The 19,642-nt window shown below is 43.1% G+C and overlaps 1 protein-coding gene across 1 annotated transcript in view; it reads left to right on the forward strand.

The window, feature by feature from the left end:
• The window catches only part of LOC126210179 (disheveled-associated activator of morphogenesis 1), a 515,367-nt gene that overhangs the window by 329,668 nt on the left and 166,057 nt on the right, over positions 1-19,642 (forward strand). The window contains exon 2 of the mRNA XM_049939341.1: positions 9,657-9,791. Within this exon, the coding sequence (XP_049795298.1) occupies positions 9,657-9,791 (135 nt within the window). The remainder of the gene's footprint in view (positions 1-9,656; positions 9,792-19,642) is intronic.

A 19,642-nucleotide genomic window follows, 5' to 3' on the forward strand; every position in this document is an offset into this window, starting at 1 on the left:
TACTTATAAGTTTAATAGAGTTAAACATTATGAAAGTTGTACAGATTTCTTTAATGACGTAATTTCCCGGACAATATGAAATACAAACGAACTTTAAACAAGCGTGAAATTTTCTGAGGAGAAAGTAGATTTTGCCCCTGAAAAAAAAAAGGAAAGGGTCGCCCAAGAGCCTGTCGGCGAGACTTGGTTCACAATTTTCACAAAACAATATGGCGGACACTGTTTTATAGTAATCAAACTTTTCTATGTAAAAGGAAAAAAAAACACTGCAACGTATCGTCGCGCGGGGTAGCCGCACGGTCTCGGGCGTTTTGTCTCGGTCCGTACGGTTCCCCCCGCCGGAGGTTCGAGTCCTCCCTCGGGCATGGGTGTGTGTGTGTGTGTGTGTGTGTGTGTGTGTGTGTGTGTGTGTGTGTGTGTGTGGTCCTTGGCCTAAGTTAGCTTTTTTCCACAACGTAGCACCCATTACCTCGCCTACACTGTAGATGAGGGCTATGGAATCAACGTTTCGGTTAGTTCCAATGTTTTCAGTTGTGTTTTTATAACCATTTGTGACGTTATAGGGAAAGACTCACTTCAGTTGTCTCGGTATTATACTGAAAATGAGCTGCGGTTTTTGATCATTCGTACCTCCTTATTTTCAAAACTGAATCTCATGAAGGCATGTAAACATGTCTCATTCTGCCCGCCTTTCGTAGCTGGCATCCAGGAGTGCCGGCAATGAAACTAGTATGGCGTGTTTGTTACATATTAATCTAGCAGAATATGAAAGGTTAAATTCTAGCCCAATAAATTACGGCAGTAAAAATTGTGATCAATCTTTATTGAACAGCCCTTGTAGATTTTCAGTAGGCTTTTGACACCGTTTGTGACAAGCGGATGGTAATCGAATTGCGTGCCTGCCGGGTACCGCCTCAGTTGTGGAACTGGATTCGTGTTTTCTGTCAGAAAAGTTGCAGTTCATTGTAACTGATGGGAAGTTACATGATGGGGTTGCCCCAAGGAAGCGTTATACTGAGGCAACCTGCTGTTCGTAATCTACATAAACGATTTTGGAGACATTCTTTTAGTGAAACACTGTAGACAAAGCCTAGAGGGCAGCACTGCCAACAACGTACGTCTTGCATAGGCGCAACGACGACAACATAACAGGAATCACAACTAGACACTCCTTTAAAGGGCATAATATTCACCGTTGATTGTAGAAATTATTTATTGCACATTTGTAATTTCGGCCATTTTCAAGTGGATAAAATATATTAAAAAATATTTAAAAAATGAAACACAAAGTGTATGTACAGAACTGCGCAAATATGTCACGTGGGCAGTAGCACATTACAAAAATAACGAAAATAATAAATCATTTACATTTTACTTTAACACATGTCAGCCTTTAAAATCCTCCAACATTTATCCATGTCATCGTCAAAAATAAATATTTTCACTATAGAAATATCAAACGAGTGCGAAACTCCGTACATCGTGAAATTATGTAAATTACATGCACTGTTACCATTGTTAATATTCTTCACAAAAATCGCTGCAAATCAATGTTCTAACACACTATTTACATGCGAGCTAAGGACGTTGGTGCATAATATATTCACAAATCAGACAGTCTGTGCACGTATCAGAGGTAGTACATTCCAGCGATAACAATCGTAAGGTTCGTATCGTAATATCCTTTTGCACCTGTTCACAACATACAGGCGCAGGATAGGAATTTTTATTTACAGAAGATTAGCGTAAAAGTAGGTACGCTATCCGTTCCAAAGGTCTCACCTTCAATTGGGTACTGATACAGAACGTGGCAACAGAAATCTGACATGTTAATTTGTTTGTGTATACATTGCAACAGGTCCTTGGATACATGCTCTCCCAGAGTACTCAACCGGTATGTGCACCAGCGCCATCTGCTTCCTGTTACCCATTGTGCCTCCTCTGCTGATGAGCAGCTCCGGAACCTCAACCATCCCCTATCCCAACAGATCAACAACCGTCGTACAGCAATCATATGACTGCGTATGGCACTCCAGTCTCCTTTTCAAACTCTAGATTTATACGCTTCCAGTCAATTACGTCCTCCTTGTTGCATCCTTTCCCTCGACTCGCCCGTCCTTCTGCCGCATTGCAGGAGTGCCCCAAGGTTCCGTACTCTCCCCTCTCTTATACACTGCCGACATGCCCAGACCACCTCCTCCTGTCTACCTCCATTAATATGCTGATGACACAATTTTCCTTGTCCTCTATCCCACGCTCGAGAAGTCCCAAAGATCCCTCGAACTTCACCTCACCCAGTTTACGTCATGGCGTAAGGGACAGCTCCTCAAGATTAATCCCTCCAAAATCCAGTCAATAATTATAAGACGCACCACCCACACCTTTTCTCTCCATGACTTCTACCTCACCATTTAGGACCGCTCTATCCAGCTCACTAACACATAACATACCTTGGACTAACCTTCGACTAGCAGCTCATGTGGAAACCTTACTTACTAACCAACCAGCAGGAAGCCCACAATAGACTAAAACTACTAACTGGCCGAACATGGGGCTACACTATGCTTCACACATATAATTCCCTGATCTGCTCCTTCCTTTACTATGCCATTGTTGCCTGGATATGTGCCGCAATCAAGTTCTGTAAGTCTCTCCAGAACCTCAAACGCCACGCTTTCCGCCTCGTTTTGCGCATCCGCTTATCCTCGCCCATAAGGAGCCTTTACCAACTCGTCACATTCTCCCCTCTCCTCACTCACATAGAACACTTCTGAATAAACTACACCACCCGCAAACTCGACTCCAATGATCCTATTGTGTCGCCTCTCCTCTCCAATCCTACACATTTCCTGCAAACCCTTCACATTGTATCCCAAATAAATTTCAACCATCTCCCCTTGCAGATCATAAACTCCGTCCCAAAATGTATCCCTGCTACCATCTCTGATTCCACCCCACCCTCTCTACCCTTCGGGGGCTCCCTTCTCCTCCCCCCCCCCCCATTTCATTCCACGCTCCTCCGCCTCCCAGTCGCTCCCCACCCCCCGTTTCCTTTCAGATTCAAAGATACCGGGTGTGAGTCGTGCTTCGGTAGCTCAGATGGTAGAGCACTTGCCCGAGTTCGAGTCTCGGTCGGGCACTCAGTTTTAATCTGCCAGGAAGTTTCAGGATATGTGTTTTTACCAACCCCAGTCGCTGTTTACAACACAGTGAAACATTATTTCCTCTTAGTCCCCAATTCTTGAACTGTAACATGATGTTGATCCCCTGTTGACATATGTTTCGACAGTCAGAATATACGGGTAACTTAGCAGATTGCTACCCATCATCGGCGTAGAAGTTGAGACTAGCGAAACATCACCTAGAAGTAGTAATAGTTTTCCATTAAGTAGAAATCATGATTCAGTCACAAGAATATTCTTTTTTCCTCTCGCCTAAGGCCAATTTCGAGCTACTTCTTTTGGAAGAGTATGGGGAAGGCAGTCGTTTTGAGTCCAAGTTTTAGTTCCGTTTATAACGACCGTAACTTCAGTAGTGAAAGGTGATAGCAATGCATGATGCCGGGAGCGGTAAGGTACTGCGCTCCACAAAATACAGTTCTTACTGAACAAATTTTGTTTAACATTCCGAAGGTGTCTACAAAGGTAATTTGGCACTATTTGAAAAAAAAAACTTAAGGAAATCTTAATACAGGTCTAAAAATGGTCAAGAACCAGCTACGTTTGTTGTTGTCGCCTTCAGAGCGAAGGCTAGATTGATGCAGTTCTCCATGCTACTTTATCATCTGCAATTTCTACATCTCTGAATAACCACTGCACCCTTCATCATTGTGAATCTGCTTACTGTATTCACCTCTTGGTCTCCCTTCAAAATTTTTACACGCCAGACTTCCCTCCAGTATTACAATGGTGATTTCTTTGTGTTTCAAAATGTGTCCTAAGAACCGATCCGTTCTTTTAGTCAAGTGGTGCCACAAATTTCTTGTCTCCTGAATCCTGTACAGTACTTCATAATTAGTTACTCAATCCACCCATCTAATCGCCAACGTTCTTCTGTAGCACCACATTTCCAAAGCTTATGTCTTTTCTTGTCTAAACCGTTTATCATTCACGTTTCACTTCCACAGACACCTAAACTCCAGACAGATGCCTTCAGAAAGACTTCCTAACACGGATATCTGTACTCTATGTCAACAATAGGTTTTCTTGCCATTGCCAGTCTACATTTTATATCTTCTCTACTTCTACCATTATCAGTTATTTTGCTGCCCAAATAGCAAAACCCATCTACCACTTTAAGTATCTCGTTTCCTAATCTTACTCCCTCGGCATCATCAGATTTAACTCGACTATATTTCATCATCCTCGGTTTGCTTTCGTTGCCAGACACTGTCCATTCCGTTGATGCACTGCGGACAGCCTAGCGGCAGGCTTCCACGCGCAGAAGGTGAGTGGTTTACAAGTGTCGCTTCTCACACGGCTTCTACGTCTACGACTTCCGCCAGTCACTGACCAGAGAGGTCTTACGTGAAGTAGGTATCTGACCTCGTTTTTTTTTTTATTCGTGTAAAAGGCATCAACTACAAGGGAATTAACATGTAAGTAGACAATGGACATAAACATGTAAACATGAAAAAGGGCAAAGAAATCTATAATTAACTTGCTTTTTCCCAAAAGTGAGCTACGCTCAAAGCGTTACAGTTAGTATACAGTTAGAAGTAATTGTACATAAATGAACATTCGTAAATACACTCGAGAAATTGAATTAAATCGTATTTGCCCAGAAACGGACAACGTCCGAGGCGTTAGAACTGGCCAGCATCAACTCTTGTTCGGTGCCTGATGACGGGGTGAGGCATCGTCTCCACACTCACAACTTTTCAACAGTTTCTTTACTCCGTCCAACACCAGTTCGTAATCTGTTGAGGGACTTCCAGGTACACCAGCTCTCATTATCACCGGCAGGTAGTTCTTCTTTAGGGTGTCTCTACTCTCTAGCCTTTGGTTTGTGTTGCTGTTGTTTACACAGACCGTTACAAAACTTTTTCTGGACGGTGCTGGCGAATGGGCAAACAGTGGGTGAGTGTCGGATGTGGAGGCTGTACGTCCTCGTGCTTGAGCAGCCGCTCCACTCCAGTGGGTCCCGGGCACCCACCGACTTTGCGGCACGCCTCATTCGGAGCGGTGTCTACGTGCCTAGCGTGGCAGCAGCTACACCAGACAGGCGCTGCATATTCGCCCGCAGAGTAGTACGACGCCAAAGCCCCAGTCCGAATAGTGACTGGCTGTGCACCCCTGTTAGATTCCCTTAGTTTTCGTATGATATTATTCCTTGCGGACACTTTCATTTTGGTGTTTTGACAATGCGTTTTGAACGTTAGGGTCAGATCTAAGGTCACCCCAAGATACATTGGGGAAAATGAATGTTCAAGTTGAGTGCCATTCCATGAAATATTTAGTCGTTGGTTCGCCTGTCTGTTTCTTAGGTGGAAAACACAGACTTGCGTTTTCGTAGGGTTAGGTCTTAAGTTATTATTTTTGTGGAACCGTCCTAGTTCTTCGAGTGCTTCAGACACCTTATTTCCCTGGGTGGCCAATGCGAGATCATCCGCATACAGAAAACTCCTGGTGTATAGCGGGAGTGGTTCATCATTCGCCGTATACATATTAAATAGGGGCCAGAACACTGCCCATTCCTCTGTAGTCTCCATCTACTGCGCCGTCCTTGAAATTCCACGAAAAATCTCCCGTTGCTGAGGAAGTTGGCTATTAAGGTGGTTAAAGTAGAGTCATTAGTGATGTCATAAAAAATTTTCAGGAGTAATTTATGGGTCACAGTGTCGTACGCAGCAGACATGTCAACAAAGGCCACACAGGTTACCTTATGTGATTCAAAACCGTCTTCGATGTGCAGGGTGAGACTGGGATCTGTGATGTGCAGCTCTTATCCGGTCTAAAGCCCGCCTGTTCAGGTATGAGCGGAGAGTCAATTGCTCCTGTCAAGCTGTTCAAACTCATTCTCTCCAAGATTATATTCAAATGGCAAAGAAGAGAGATGGGACGGTAGTTCTTAGAGTCTTTGTCCTCTTTATCGGGTTTAAGGGTAGCGATGACACGAGCTTTCCGCCAGACTAGGGACCCTACCAGAGCATAAGCAGTTGCTAAAAAGAGCTAGAATCCATTTTAGTGTTGCAGAGCCAAAAAGTTTTATTTGCTCATTCCTAAGATCATCCAGCCCAGCAGCCTTTCCTGTTTTACACTTACTAATCCCCCTCTGCAGCCCCTTGACAGGTCGGTAACAGAAGTACGCATGTTATTTTGGCTAGATGTTTCGGTTATCCGATTTCCCATTTAGTAATAGTTGTTGGGAAATATCGTTGGCTGTTATGTTTGCATGGAGGATGGCGATAGCAGGGTTATTATTAAGGCGTCTGAGAAGTTTCCAGGCTTTCTGGCTGTTCTTGTTGAAGTCAGTTTCCTCCATAAGCTTGATCCGCTGATCCAACTTGGCGGCTGATATTGAATCAAGTAATTGCAGTCGACGAGATATTGTTTCTTCGACAAAAGGGTCTTGCTCAAATACTGTGTAGTAGCGATCAAGATCTGATGATATCTCAGGGACAGTTTTTGCACGTATTTGGTTCGGCATCCACGAGGGATGGACATTGTAGAACATTTGTTCACAGCTCTTACGAAACGATCGTATTCCTCAGGGTATGGGCTTATATGTGTTACCTCTTTATCAAGAAGAGTTGTAAACTTCTTCCAGTTTGCTCTTTTAAGGTTATACCGGCGGCGAAATGGAACAGATTGTGGACGTATTGCAGGCAAGATCTGACACGTGATTGGTCTATGTTGAAATTTAGGGATCAGTGAGCATACTGTCTTTCTGCACAGCTGTTTGACGGTGTCGCTGGCAAATATGAGGTCAAGATTGTATCCACGCTTCCATCGTGCACAATTGAAAGATGGTGGCACTTACTATCGTTTATAAGTGTCATAGACCTAGAATCCGCCCAGTTTAGTACTGCATCTCCACTGTCGTCATCTTCACTATAACCCCAGTTGGTACTATGGCTGTTAAAGTCGCCTATTAGTCACTTAGCTGACTGGCTATGGAAATTAGGTGTTTCTTGAAAAATGGAGGCTTCTGTGGGATATCTTCAATATGTCACGGCCCTGTCAGCAACTGTGTAAATATTAATTTTAATTTTAATAATTAACAGCCTCAGTTGCACTGTTTGGCTAGAATTTACCTAGGTTTCAGTCGAGATAACCCATCCTTCTTCAGAATAACAGTAACTACCGTCTTTCCATAGAGGACATCGTCAAGCTAAAACTACAAATCCATAAATTATCGTCAGACTATAAAACTTATCTGGAACTGCCTCGACCCCACTTCGCGACCGCGATGCAGCAGCCACGAGTGCTGTACTGGAACTGAGGCCCGCCTAGGCGGACACAGTACATTGCGCCTGCGCATAAACTGTGCGATAGGTACTTGTTGGGACAAGACGTGAACTTAACTCCTGACCTTGAATTTACTAGTAAAGTGAAATAAAAGGTGTAGCTGAGGAAAAGGGCGTATACGTTAACCTGTGCAGAACGTAATTAGATCGACTGTCTCAACGTTTATGAAGTATTCATGCGCATGATATGAGGAAAACATGTGCTTACAAGGTATGGCCTATCTAGGAAAATTTTTGTGCTTGAGCACGAAGTTTAATCACCTAAGAAGAACGTAGGAGTGGGAATAATAATATAAAGCCAACATCGTCATTATTACGACTAGGTTTAGAAGTTTTTAAGACGTAATTGTTAAGCGCTTGCTTAGCTATGGTTACAGCGCATGAACATCTTATTGACTTAGCACGCAAATGGTCACGATTAAAATTAGGAACAAGTCTATATCTAATCTGTAATATCTGACAATACGGGCCATATAAAATAGATGGTCATTATTCAAGGTTAGTATATTTGTCCTGAAATGGTCTAGAATCAAGTCAAAAACTAATACACGTGCCTGATTGAGCTTCTTGGCGAATTTATGGTTATGAGTTGCAGAAAACCCTAAAGTAGGGGAAATGTGGCGGCAATGGGTTACTCAATTTGCCTCCATGGAGGTGATCCACACATACTGTGTGTGGGCCACTGCCATCAAAATTCGGGCCTGGTGACCACTGTCAATGAACTTACGGAATGACAGCGGAAATATGCTCAAAGCTAAAGTGTGACTTGGCGACCATCGCTCCGGTCAACACACTTAAAATAATTGACCGACATAGGTCAATAAGTACTTAAAGAGCTAGTCTAAATTATGGGACGATGACGGGAAATGGTTAAATTATGTGATTTGGCGAGCAACGCTCCAACGACACCTTTAAACGTACCATCTCGTGATACTTATATGGATATGACTGCCATTAATCAAGTTAATAAAAAGTTGTGTATGACTATGTGATGGCATCACTCTTGTCGTATACACATAGTATTGACTACAATCGGTCACATTGAAGGATTATGTGGTAGCACCTATATTCTGTAAAGGGGTGGTTTATAGACATCTTACCGTGACACCACGCAGCTCAAATGTTATGATTTCAATATTGTTCTTTCCAGTAATTCCTGTAGAGTTAATGTATAAGCTGGATTTTGCAAACATGGCTCTGCCGTACTGACTGTGAGGTCGTTCTGCGGCAAGCGTCGGGCCAAGTACTTTGGGCGCTTGTCTCGAAAGCCCCGATGTGTCTCCTGGATGGAGAGTATGTCACAACTTCCTTAAGGAGTTCCTCCTTCTTGTTGCTTAAGCCCTCTATATTGACAGAGACTATAATGAAAGCTGGCCCTGATATGGGCAATTTTGAAACTCGGTGGGTTGCCATTTCGATGGCTGATGCCTTAGGAGTGGAAGGGCTAGCTGGCTGTCACACCGTTACCAGGGGACGCCCGGATGTGCTCTAGATCAGACACATTCACACCCTGCGGGGACGGGGAGGCTCCTTCCGTGTCGCGTGTGACTTGGCTCGGTTCGTAGGATTCTGGAAAAATGTAGTGAGTCTACACACCCAGAATGTTGTGCAGAGTGTGGTACTGGTACCAAATAGAGTATTAAATTCCTCGAAGACTGCCTTCGTAACTTTCATCGGTTTACTTGAAAACTGCTAGTCTCAATTGTTTTAACTGTTATAGTTCTAACACGAATTCCTTACAGCAGAATGGAAAAACTGGTAGAAATGGACCTCGAGGAAGATCAATTTGGATTACGGATAAATGCAGGAACATTTTGGGCAATAGTGACCCCAAACGCCTCTTAGAAGACAGGTTAAGGAAAGACAAACGAACGTCTAGAGTGTGATTACGTAGGCTTTCCCGGCGTAATAAGTCACGAAAGTCCCTTCGGGTTTGCTGCCGGATCCTAAAATCAACTTGACTCGAGTTGATTTTAGGATCCGGCAGCAAACCCGAAGAGACTTTCAAGGTCTAGAGTATTTGTAGACTTAGAGAAAGCTTTTGACACTGCTGACTGGAACACTTTTTGAAATTATAAAGGTAAGGCTGCTTTCAGAGTGAGAGTGCGTGTCTTTTTTTAAGTAGCGAGCCCGTTACGGGATGCTGAGCTGCCCTCTCAGTTAGTACACCGTGCCACGTGTGTTGCAGCCGGTGTCGGGGTGCTGGCCGCCGCTGCCGTCCGCTGTGAAGCTGGACTCGCTGCTGACGTGCCCCTCCCTCAACCTCAACGTCAGCATGCCCTCCTCGCTCAGGACACGCAAGGGGTGGTGCGGCTGTCTCCAGGTGAGTGGCGACTGCTGTCAGTACCGTGGCCGTTCAGTAAGTAATGCAACACATTTGTTTTCTGAGAGCAGGTTTTATCAAGATTCCTCACTCTTTTGGATGCAAAATCCTGTTTTTCAATATAATGTCAGGCCTTACGCCACCTTACTGGGAGGGCTCGTACCACTCTGCTGGTCGACGTCCCGCCCGTCACCTACATACTGCTTCCCGCGGACTCCGTCCTCCATTGGGCCAAACAAAGGGGAGTCTTCCGGAACCCAGCGGGCACACAGTGTGCCAGCACTACCGAGAGAGACGTCCACTTGAGCCGCGAGGTGTTCGCGATCCGTCGGTCACGTCGACCGAGTGTCCGCACGTTCTAACATTGCAGGAGCTGTAGCTGTGTTCGCTGGAGATCGGACACGTTTGCGCGACGGTATAGACGCCTCGCCTAATGACTCACCGTGCTTTCGTTCAGCGCCAGGCCTCCTAGACATTCTGCAAGCGCCTACGAACATCTGCGATGCTCTGGTTTTCCGCCAAAAGAAACTCGACGACAGATCTCTGCTCGGAACGCCGAACTTCGTGAAACTATAGCGGTAATATTCCACGATGTCTCACAACAATTTCCGCATTTTTTCAGGCGAAATTGGCCGAGAAAATATGTATTGCATTACTACTCGAATGCCCTCGTATTTGTAATTAATGTACAACAGTGTGCCATTTGCATTTCAATCTAATGGCGAAATCGAACTCTTTCCCCAAAACATGGATAAATTCATCTTCTTATAAGGAAGGAAAAACATAAGAAGGTAGACAGAGATGATCATTTGACCCTTATCTGTGATTTTGTGTCAGTTTGTAAAAGCAAATATTAATTGTGCGACTGGCCGATTTCGACGTTTATGTCATTTTCGAGCACATAATTATTACGGTTATCCACAAGTGCTTCAAAATTGCATAAACGCCGAAATCGGCAGATCGCACTGTTAGTAAAAAATATTGCGGCCTGCTATGGACCGAGTTCTCCTTTACAAAAATTTTAGAGGCTGTGGCCCCACGGAAAAATACAATTACTTTACTAAAATTTACTTTACAGGTTTTACAGTATTATTGTCCTGCAAATATTTTATATTTGTTACTTGACAGAAAAGAAACCCACTGACGCTGGTGGAGCTTTTCCGAAACAGTTACGGGTATTAAAGAATTTTTGTTTGTCAAGGCAGAACCCAACTTCCGCAATTAACTTCCAAAGTTAGCAGACGACATCAGCGCGCCCCTCGCCCACGTCAACATGAAAACTTTTTTCCCGAGAACCGGAGACGATGAGGTTCCGTTCCGTTTAAGGCCCGAATGAATGCTGCCATTTGAAATGCGTTGTGCAATGTTTTTGTGTTCGTTCCGTTTCGTGCGAATCGACCTTTTCTGTGTGAAAGCTCACCGCCATTTCGAGAAATAGTTCGTTTTAAATCCAGTATTTTTAGTCCGCGTCACTATTTGCGTAGCGCCGCTGTGAATAGCCGAACCTGGCTGTACAATACCGTTACCGAAACGCATTTAATCTCTGGGGTTCTATAGAAGCCCGTTGACGAGCCGTGTTTGCTCTCTGTGGCAGAGCTCTTTGTCGCCGTGCGTTGTTCAGCTGTTCCAGCGGTGCGGCCGGATCTGCAATTCAAACAGCCCGTCCTAGCGGCCGTGTGCCGACGACACAATAGTCGCGTAGGCTCCGTTGTAATACAGAATGATTGTCCCCGGTGTGTGCTTCTCCACAAGCACGCGTGCTGTCCTCTGCGGGAATATCTTCAGTTGGTCCTCCCTGGTAGGGGCCCACACACTTTAGCAATATTTTAGAATCGGGCGCACGGCTGGTTTGTAAAGGGATGTCCATGACCTGGAGGTCAAATTTGGAACTATTTTTTTTTCAGCGAAAATCTGTTACACTTTAACGCAGTTAGCGTATCTGCCACGTTTCGCCGCCATTCGATAATAACAGCCCGTGGTGAGTTGCTGCACTTTAATTCTAATCACCTAATTTGTAAAAATGAAATTTTTTAATTTGTTTTACACATTGGTTAATACGCGTGAGTAGTGTTCGGACAGACATATGGACAAAGAGACTCGATGAAAATAGTATTAACTGCTTTGACGGAACCCAAAATGGCTCTGAGCACTATGGGACTTAACATCTGTGGTCATCAGTCCCCTAGAACTTAGAATTACGTAAACCTAACTAACCTAAGGACAGCACACACATCCATGCCCGAGGCAGGATTCGAACCTGCGACCGTAGCAGTCGCGCGGTTCCGGACTGAGCGCCTAGAACCGCTAGACCACCGCGGCCGGCGGAACCCAAAAAACTGATCTTTTATTGATATATTATATACATTACATGTCATTGAGCCTTTACTTACTTTGCAGATGAAAGAGAATATTGTTTTTACGTTTCTTGGAACCTTACGATTACGTAGATTTTCAGTCACTTATTGTATGATCACTTAACAGAATTCTTCTCGGTGAATTCCAGCTTAACTTCCTTCTACAAACGATAACTTCTTGTTCGCACGTGTGTTTCGACATGTTAGCATGCCACTTAACGTAAATATTGTATAAGTTTTGATACAGATTCATATTGAACAGAATAACATCGGCTTTATATGCGTTGCAGAACATCACGACTGACTCGCTGAATGACGGGCTGTGATTTCGACTCTCACGGCGGGGAATTCCCCGAATGAAACCTGACACTCGTGCGGAACTTGCTCCAGTCGGGGAGTCTCAGCCATACGGGCACGTCAAGTGTTGAGCTGGGAGAGGCCATAAAGACTCGTGGGCGCTGTAATATTTTCTACGTTCAGGATTAATTTTATATTAATTATTATAAAAAAATCCACGTGAGATTATAGTTGCCCCATTCTGCCCCTTTAAGTGAGACTCGGTGAAGTTTCGCCGGACCCCCCCCCCCCCCTTCTCAATCTTGAGGTCACGTAAGCAGTCTTCCTTCTAGACTGACTCCATTTTCCCAATATCCGATCAATGAAGCGAACTCTGCTACCGGTTCACCTGCGACTGAGCCTATCCAATCGTTCCATTTCACATCGCTAGAAACTGTTTCACCCAGGTGTTTATATCAGTTCACTGATTCAAGTTATTGCTAATTGATGCAATCAAACAGGACTGATGAGGTTTCAGTGCTTACATTAATCTTTATTGGCCCCACTCTGTTCGTGCGTATACCGATGTGAAGAGATTTCAGCAGCAGAATATGCATTTTTGTCTCCAGGCTGAAATATTCCAAGCAATTTCGTCCGCCCACGTATTCGAGCCGGTTGTGCGAACAACCCCATTTCTTATCTTATGAGTCTACCTAACGTGGTATATCCTTGCTCCCCGTAGCTACCAAGATATATGCTAGAATTCTGTTGAACTACCTCCACACACTCTCCGAGACTGTACTTCCTGAATCTCAGTGCGGATTTCGCCAGTCCAGAGGAACTATTGATACCATCTGTGCACGAAAACTGCAGTAGAAGCGCAGGGAACATCGCAGTCTTTACTGTTTGTGTTTATGACCTTAAAAAGGCCTTTGATACAGTGCGCAGAGAAGCTATGTGGAATGTCTAATGAAGTTTCGACTGTCCTGAACACCTCTTCAACTGATTTAATCTTTCCATGATGACATGGTGTAAGGTGGTCATGTCATTTTGATTTTTGTATGTCATCGATGTGCACGTCAGAGAGAGAGCAAGCTACATTACTGTTAAACAGTCTCGCAGAGTCTTTGTCTCTGCGCAGTCTGATAAGTTCTTAGTTGAAGTTTGGCAGTTGATGGAGGTATTCAGTTGTGCTGTGTTGTGATTGTATCAGTTAGACGAGGAATGATTTTTTTGGTAAGGGACACGCGATATATTGGAAGGCGAAAAATATATATATTATGAATAATATTATTATTTTTGAACAGAAGAAGTTTGAGGTAAGACTGAAGCACTGCGTAGCTAGGAATGATTATTGTCAGCTAGTTAACTTGCTCAAGGCTGAGAGAAATCCACCTCACTTTCCTGAGCCATGCGTTAACATATTAGTTGATTAAGCTGTTTGATTTTTATAGAAATTTTCTGTTAGCATTATATCCTCTTTAAATTATTGTTCACTTTTTTAAGCATAGTATAAGATCAAGTGAAATTTTACCGTGTCTTTTTGAATACATACCTCATTCTAAAATCTTTGTCTTGAACTATCATTTCACAGGAATAGTTGCTCACCCCACCCCACCGAGTAGGGGAAAGCTGGGTAAAGTGGCCACTCTAAGAAAAACGTTTTGTTTCATTCACTTTGACATATAAGCATGTAGAATGTATCTTATTAAGCTATGTACATTCTAGAACCATAAAAAAGTTGTATTATTACTCAATACTATGTTCTGTAGTAGAGAAGTGGGATTAAATGAATGTCTGAAAATAGCCACTTTGCCCAGTAGGTAGGGCAAAGTGGCCACAGGTGGATAAAAGGTAAAAAAGACTCAAAGAACAAGTTTAGGACACTGTGAATAGAAAGGAATTGCGAAATGTAGAACGTAGCCTACACATTTACAGAATGAAATTTATTAAAATTTGAGATAAATATTCAAACTTATTAACAATTTACCAAATTATGCAAAACGTTAATAGTTTTACTTTCCAGGTTACAGCGCATCATTTGTCATGAGATCAAAGTCAAATTAGGGTCATAAGTCACTTATCTCTACAATATTCACACACGAACACGTCGTCATCTTCATCACATCCGGCACATTTTTCATGAGCCCACAGCTTGCAATCAGAGCATCTAATCCAACATTCATTGTCTTTAGATTTATTGAAACCCTCATTACAATAAAAACATTCAGTGTCCTTATCTTCCTCGCTGTATTCTTCTTCACTGTATTCTCCAAAAAGCTGCTTTTTGCACTTTACTCCTAGCTTTCCCATTTGCACATTTTCTTTGTTATTAGGCCTTTTTATTTCAACAGCTGGTTTAGTCATTTCTTCTTTTTCTACAAGGTTTGTTCTTCTTTTCTTGATCTGCTTTTTCTTCTTCGCCTTATCTTCTAACAGCTCACTTTTGTAAGGGCTAGAGGTTATTATCGTTGCCTGACCCCTTCTTTGCCCTTTATTTCTTTGTTGTTGCTGCTGGCCTAATTTTAATTTTGGTAAAGGTAGGCCTATAATATCTTTTGGGATTACTGCAAAAAATGTAGACTGTGTTACCTTCTCATTTGCGTCAGCAATGAAAGTGCCCTCATTATTGTTTTTGCCACTCATTTATCCTTCCTGCGCAGCTTCATTTTCATTAGTAGGACTATCAACTGCTTCTTCGCTATTTGTTGCTACAACATCAAATTCATCTTCTTCAGTTTGCATAGGCCTACTAAATACATTTTTAACACCTTCAGTTCCTTTGTTTGTCTCATTTACTGTGCCCCTTCTATTATCATTTAAGTTTCCTCCACAGATTATGCCTATGTCCGATATGCACACCTCTGCAGCAACGAAATCTGCGTCTGAAAATATAGACGGGTCCAAAGAGACAATCCAGCATTTACGAAATCCATTTATCGCTGTAGACGGTACTGCTACCAGCAGAAATGCCTCTCCAAGAAGCTTACTGATTTGGAATTGTGTTATTACCCTTCCTGGGTTGTTTCTGAGAAACTTTTCACAAGCTCTGGCACAGAATGTTTTGAAAGGTGCCATAAATGATACATCTAGAGGTTGTCGTTTGTGGTTACAATGTGGTGGCTTTTTCTATGAAGCCTGTATTTTTTGTGTGGGTGGCGTGTCCATCCAGAATAAGTAGGACAGGATTGTCAGCCGTAGGCTGTATGTAATTCAAGAAATGATCAAACCACCTCATGAAAATATCCATCTGCATCCATCCACTGTGATGGCAGGGAAATGCGGTTCCTGGAGGAGCATCATCCTGAAGTTCAACTTTCATTCTTTGTCTGGGAAATATCACAAAGGATGGATTGCAGACATGCATATGGCTACTGCTGAAAGCAAACCGTTGTGGCTTGGCAAGACAGCCAACCCACAATGAGAGGAAGCCGAAAGGCACGCGTTTAAGCTCACGCAGGATGGCGTGAGGTCTGGAACAGTACACGGAAATGTTGTTGTGGTCTTCAGTCCTGAGACTGGTTTGATGCAGCCCTCCACGCTACTCTATCCTGTGCAAGCTTCTTCATCTCCCAGTACCTACTGCAACCTACATCCTTCTGAATCTGCTTAGTGTATTCATCTCTTAGTCTCCCCCTACGACTTTTACCCTCCACGCTACCCTCCAATACCAAATTGGTGATCCCTTGATGCCTCAGAACATGTCCTACCAACCGATCCCTTCTTCTGGTCAAGTTGTGCCACAAACTCCTCTTCTCCCCAATCCTATTCAGTACCTCCTCATTAGTTATGTGATCTACCCATCTAATCTTCAGCATTCCTCTGTAGCACCACATTTCGAAAGCTTCTATTCTCTTCTTGTCCAAACTATTTACCGTCCATGTTTCACTTCCATACATGGCTACACTCCATACAAATACTTTCAGAAATGACTTCCTGACACTTAAATCTATACTCGATGTTAACAAATTTCTCTTCTTCAGAAACGCTTTCCTTGCCATTGCCAGTCTACATTTTATATCCTCTCTACTACGACAATCATCAGTTATTTTCCTCCCCAAATAGCAAAACTCCTTTACTACTTTAAGTGTCTCATTTCCTAATCTAATACCCTCAACATCACCCGACTTAATTCGACTACATTCCATTATCCTTGTTTTGCTTTTGTTGATGTTCATCTTATATCCTCCCTTCAAGACACCATCCATTCCGTTCAACTGCTCTTCCAAGTCCTTTGCCGTCTCTGACAGAATTACAATGTCATCGGCGAACCTCAAAGTTTTTATTTCTTCTCCATGGATTTTAATACCTACTCCGAATTTTTCTTTTGTTTCCTTTACTACTTGCTCAATATACAGATTGAATAACATCGGGGAGAGGCTAAAACCCTGTCTTACTCCCTTCCCAACCACTGCTTCCCTTTCATGCCCCTCGACTCTTATAACTGCCATCTGGTTTCTGTACAAATTGTAAATAGCCTTTCGCTCTCTGTATTTTACCCCTGCCACCTTTAGAATTTGAAAGAGAGTATTCCAGTCAACATTGTGAAACGCTTTCTCTAAGTCTACACGGAAATGAGACTAGTGAAAAACGTACGTAGCTTCTGGAATACTTAACTTTAATCCATAATTGGTGAAGATCGGTCTGACGGTACATGCATCACAAGATAAATAGCAATTGATAATGGCGCCTTGCTAGGTCGTAGCAAATGACGTAGCTGAAAGCTATGCTAACTATCGTCTCGGCAGATGAGAGCGTAATTTGTCAGTGAACCATCGCTAGCAAAATCGTCTGTACAACTGGGGCGAGTGCTAGGAAGTCTCTCTAGACCTGCCGTGTGGCGGCGCTCGGTCTGTAATCACTGACAGTGGCGACACGCGGGTCCGACGTATACTAACGGACCGCGGCCGATTTAAAGGCTACCATTTAGCAAGTGTGGTGTCTGGCGGTGACACCACACAAACTTTTTTCTGCTGACGTAATAGCACCAACTTGGCGTCTGCCTTTACAAGAGAAAATTTTGAAATTTCTAGACTGAACTGTCGTTAGACCAGTTTTTGTCAACATTGTGGATTCTATGAGCAGGGTAAAAGTGTTTTTCTTGCACTTCCTGGAGAACGTTGAAAAATCTTTGCACATTAGCTTCATTAAAACCCTGAGCCCTGCCCATTGAAGTGGATTCTGGTTTCCTAGGGCTTGTGTTTGGATGTCTTTTACGAAACTGTGCCACTCAGTCCTTGCCTGCCATCTTTTTTTTCTTTATTAAATGGGTGTGGTACATTATTCCGCTCAGCAAGTTGAAACACCAAGTCTCGTAAATCAGTTACTGATGTGCCATAATATCTTCGTTCCATGTAAAAAATATGGCTAACAAGTTCTTCTTTTTGCTTTTAGCCGAAAACACGTCTAAAGTTTCCAAGAATCTTCTTATTTTCAATAGCATCAGGATTTTTCTTCTGGAATGTTTCTTGGAACATTGAACTGTTTGGCTACTGTTGTAAAGGGCACCTTTTCTTTTCTTACAGCTTCCAGTGCCTGGTGCATAGCATGGGAATCCCACGATGGTTGCAGTGATTTTCTCACATTGCTGTAATGATAGAACACACGTTTCAAAAATCGGTTAATAGATTAATGCTTTAATATACGTACGTATTTTCAGACAGACTATTTTCTTATTATCAAACGGTTATTGAGAGTATGCCACCGGCCAGGCGACTGGCCACTTCGCCCGACTGGACGCCGGCCGCGGTGGCCGAGCAGCAATCATACGTTTTAAATATACGCAACTGAGTTGGTCTCTTACTTTCCATCAGACGTATAGAAAACACAAACCATGTCACTGCAGACGAGTGCGCCCGTCTATCTCCACGAGACTCGCTGGCAATACCAAAGAAGTCTCTCTGAATGGTTTTAAGTGTTGTCCATTAGGCTGCAGCATTCTCCAAGGGAATAAATGGAAGTGGCTACTTTACCCGCCATGACCACTATAGCCGCCCATACCCTACCTTTTTACTGTTTGAATATAGTTGGAAATTTTATTTAGAAACAGAAATATAACTAACCCGCCGCCTGCTTGCTGTTTACTGTTGCACTTTCGAGAAATATGCAACAGTGTTGTCAAGATGCGAAGTAAATGGAAATTTTGACGCGTGCCAGATAATTGTTTTACTTCAGCTACGCATTTAATATAAAGACGAGTTGCATTCAGATCAGTTACAGTTCAGTTCAGATTAGGTTCTCTCTGGTCGAAGGTTAGCGGACGAGTTTAAGTTGGATAACAGTTTGTGGGAACATAGTTTTGGTAAAATGTAGACCTTTTTTAGAGTAGGAAGTAAAGTTGGTCTAAATTTCAGACAGAAAGAACTATAGTAGGGAGGTTAAAATGCCTGGGCATGTGCTGTAGAATGAAACATCGGTCAAATTCCCTACTACTAATGTCCTGAACAAGGATGTGTCCTCGCGCCGTCGCTGTTTGCTCTGTACCTAGCAACCATGCTGTGTGCTGTGTGACACATGGTCCGTACACAGTGCGAGAGTAGAACTTATATACAGATCTCACACAGCAGTATGCTGACGACAACGCTTGTGTTGCAACTGTCTGTAAACTGTTTCGGTACTGCATATATACGGTTTGCCCTAACCATCAGCATCCAGAACACAAAGGTAATAGCGCAGCCATCTCCTGGAATGGTCCTTTCGGATTTCAATATCGCTTTTTCCAGCACACCTTTGGAACAAGTACATCACTTCCTCTATCTAGGAAGTATATCACCAACTAGTGCCTCGTTGGAAAAGGACGTGGAGACAGGATTCGTGCCGCGCATGTTACTTTTGGACGCCTCCTACTTCGGATCTTCCTGAATAAAGATCTGACTCTACGCACCACACTGATGGTGTATCGAGCAGTTGTGTCTACCCTGCTCTAAAGTTGCGAAACCTGGACACTACATCGCCTTAATCTTAAGAAACTAGAACTTATTAAGCTTATCCATTAAAGATTCAGTACATTTGAAGTTTCGTTCTTGCGTCTGAGTATAAAGTTCAAGAAAATACAAACACCTGCAGTTCATTACAATTACTACAATTACATATTACCTCTAGCTGAAATAAATAGAATCTGCGTTTACTACTATTACAGATCATATTAATGTCAGAAGAGAAAAAAGTCGGCAGTTCATTTGAAAATGGTTCAAATGGCTCTGAGCACTATGGGACTCAACT

This window comes from Schistocerca nitens, chromosome 10, assembly GCF_023898315.1.
Source record: "Schistocerca nitens isolate TAMUIC-IGC-003100 chromosome 10, iqSchNite1.1, whole genome shotgun sequence".
NCBI lineage: Eukaryota > Metazoa > Arthropoda > Insecta > Orthoptera > Acrididae > Schistocerca > Schistocerca nitens.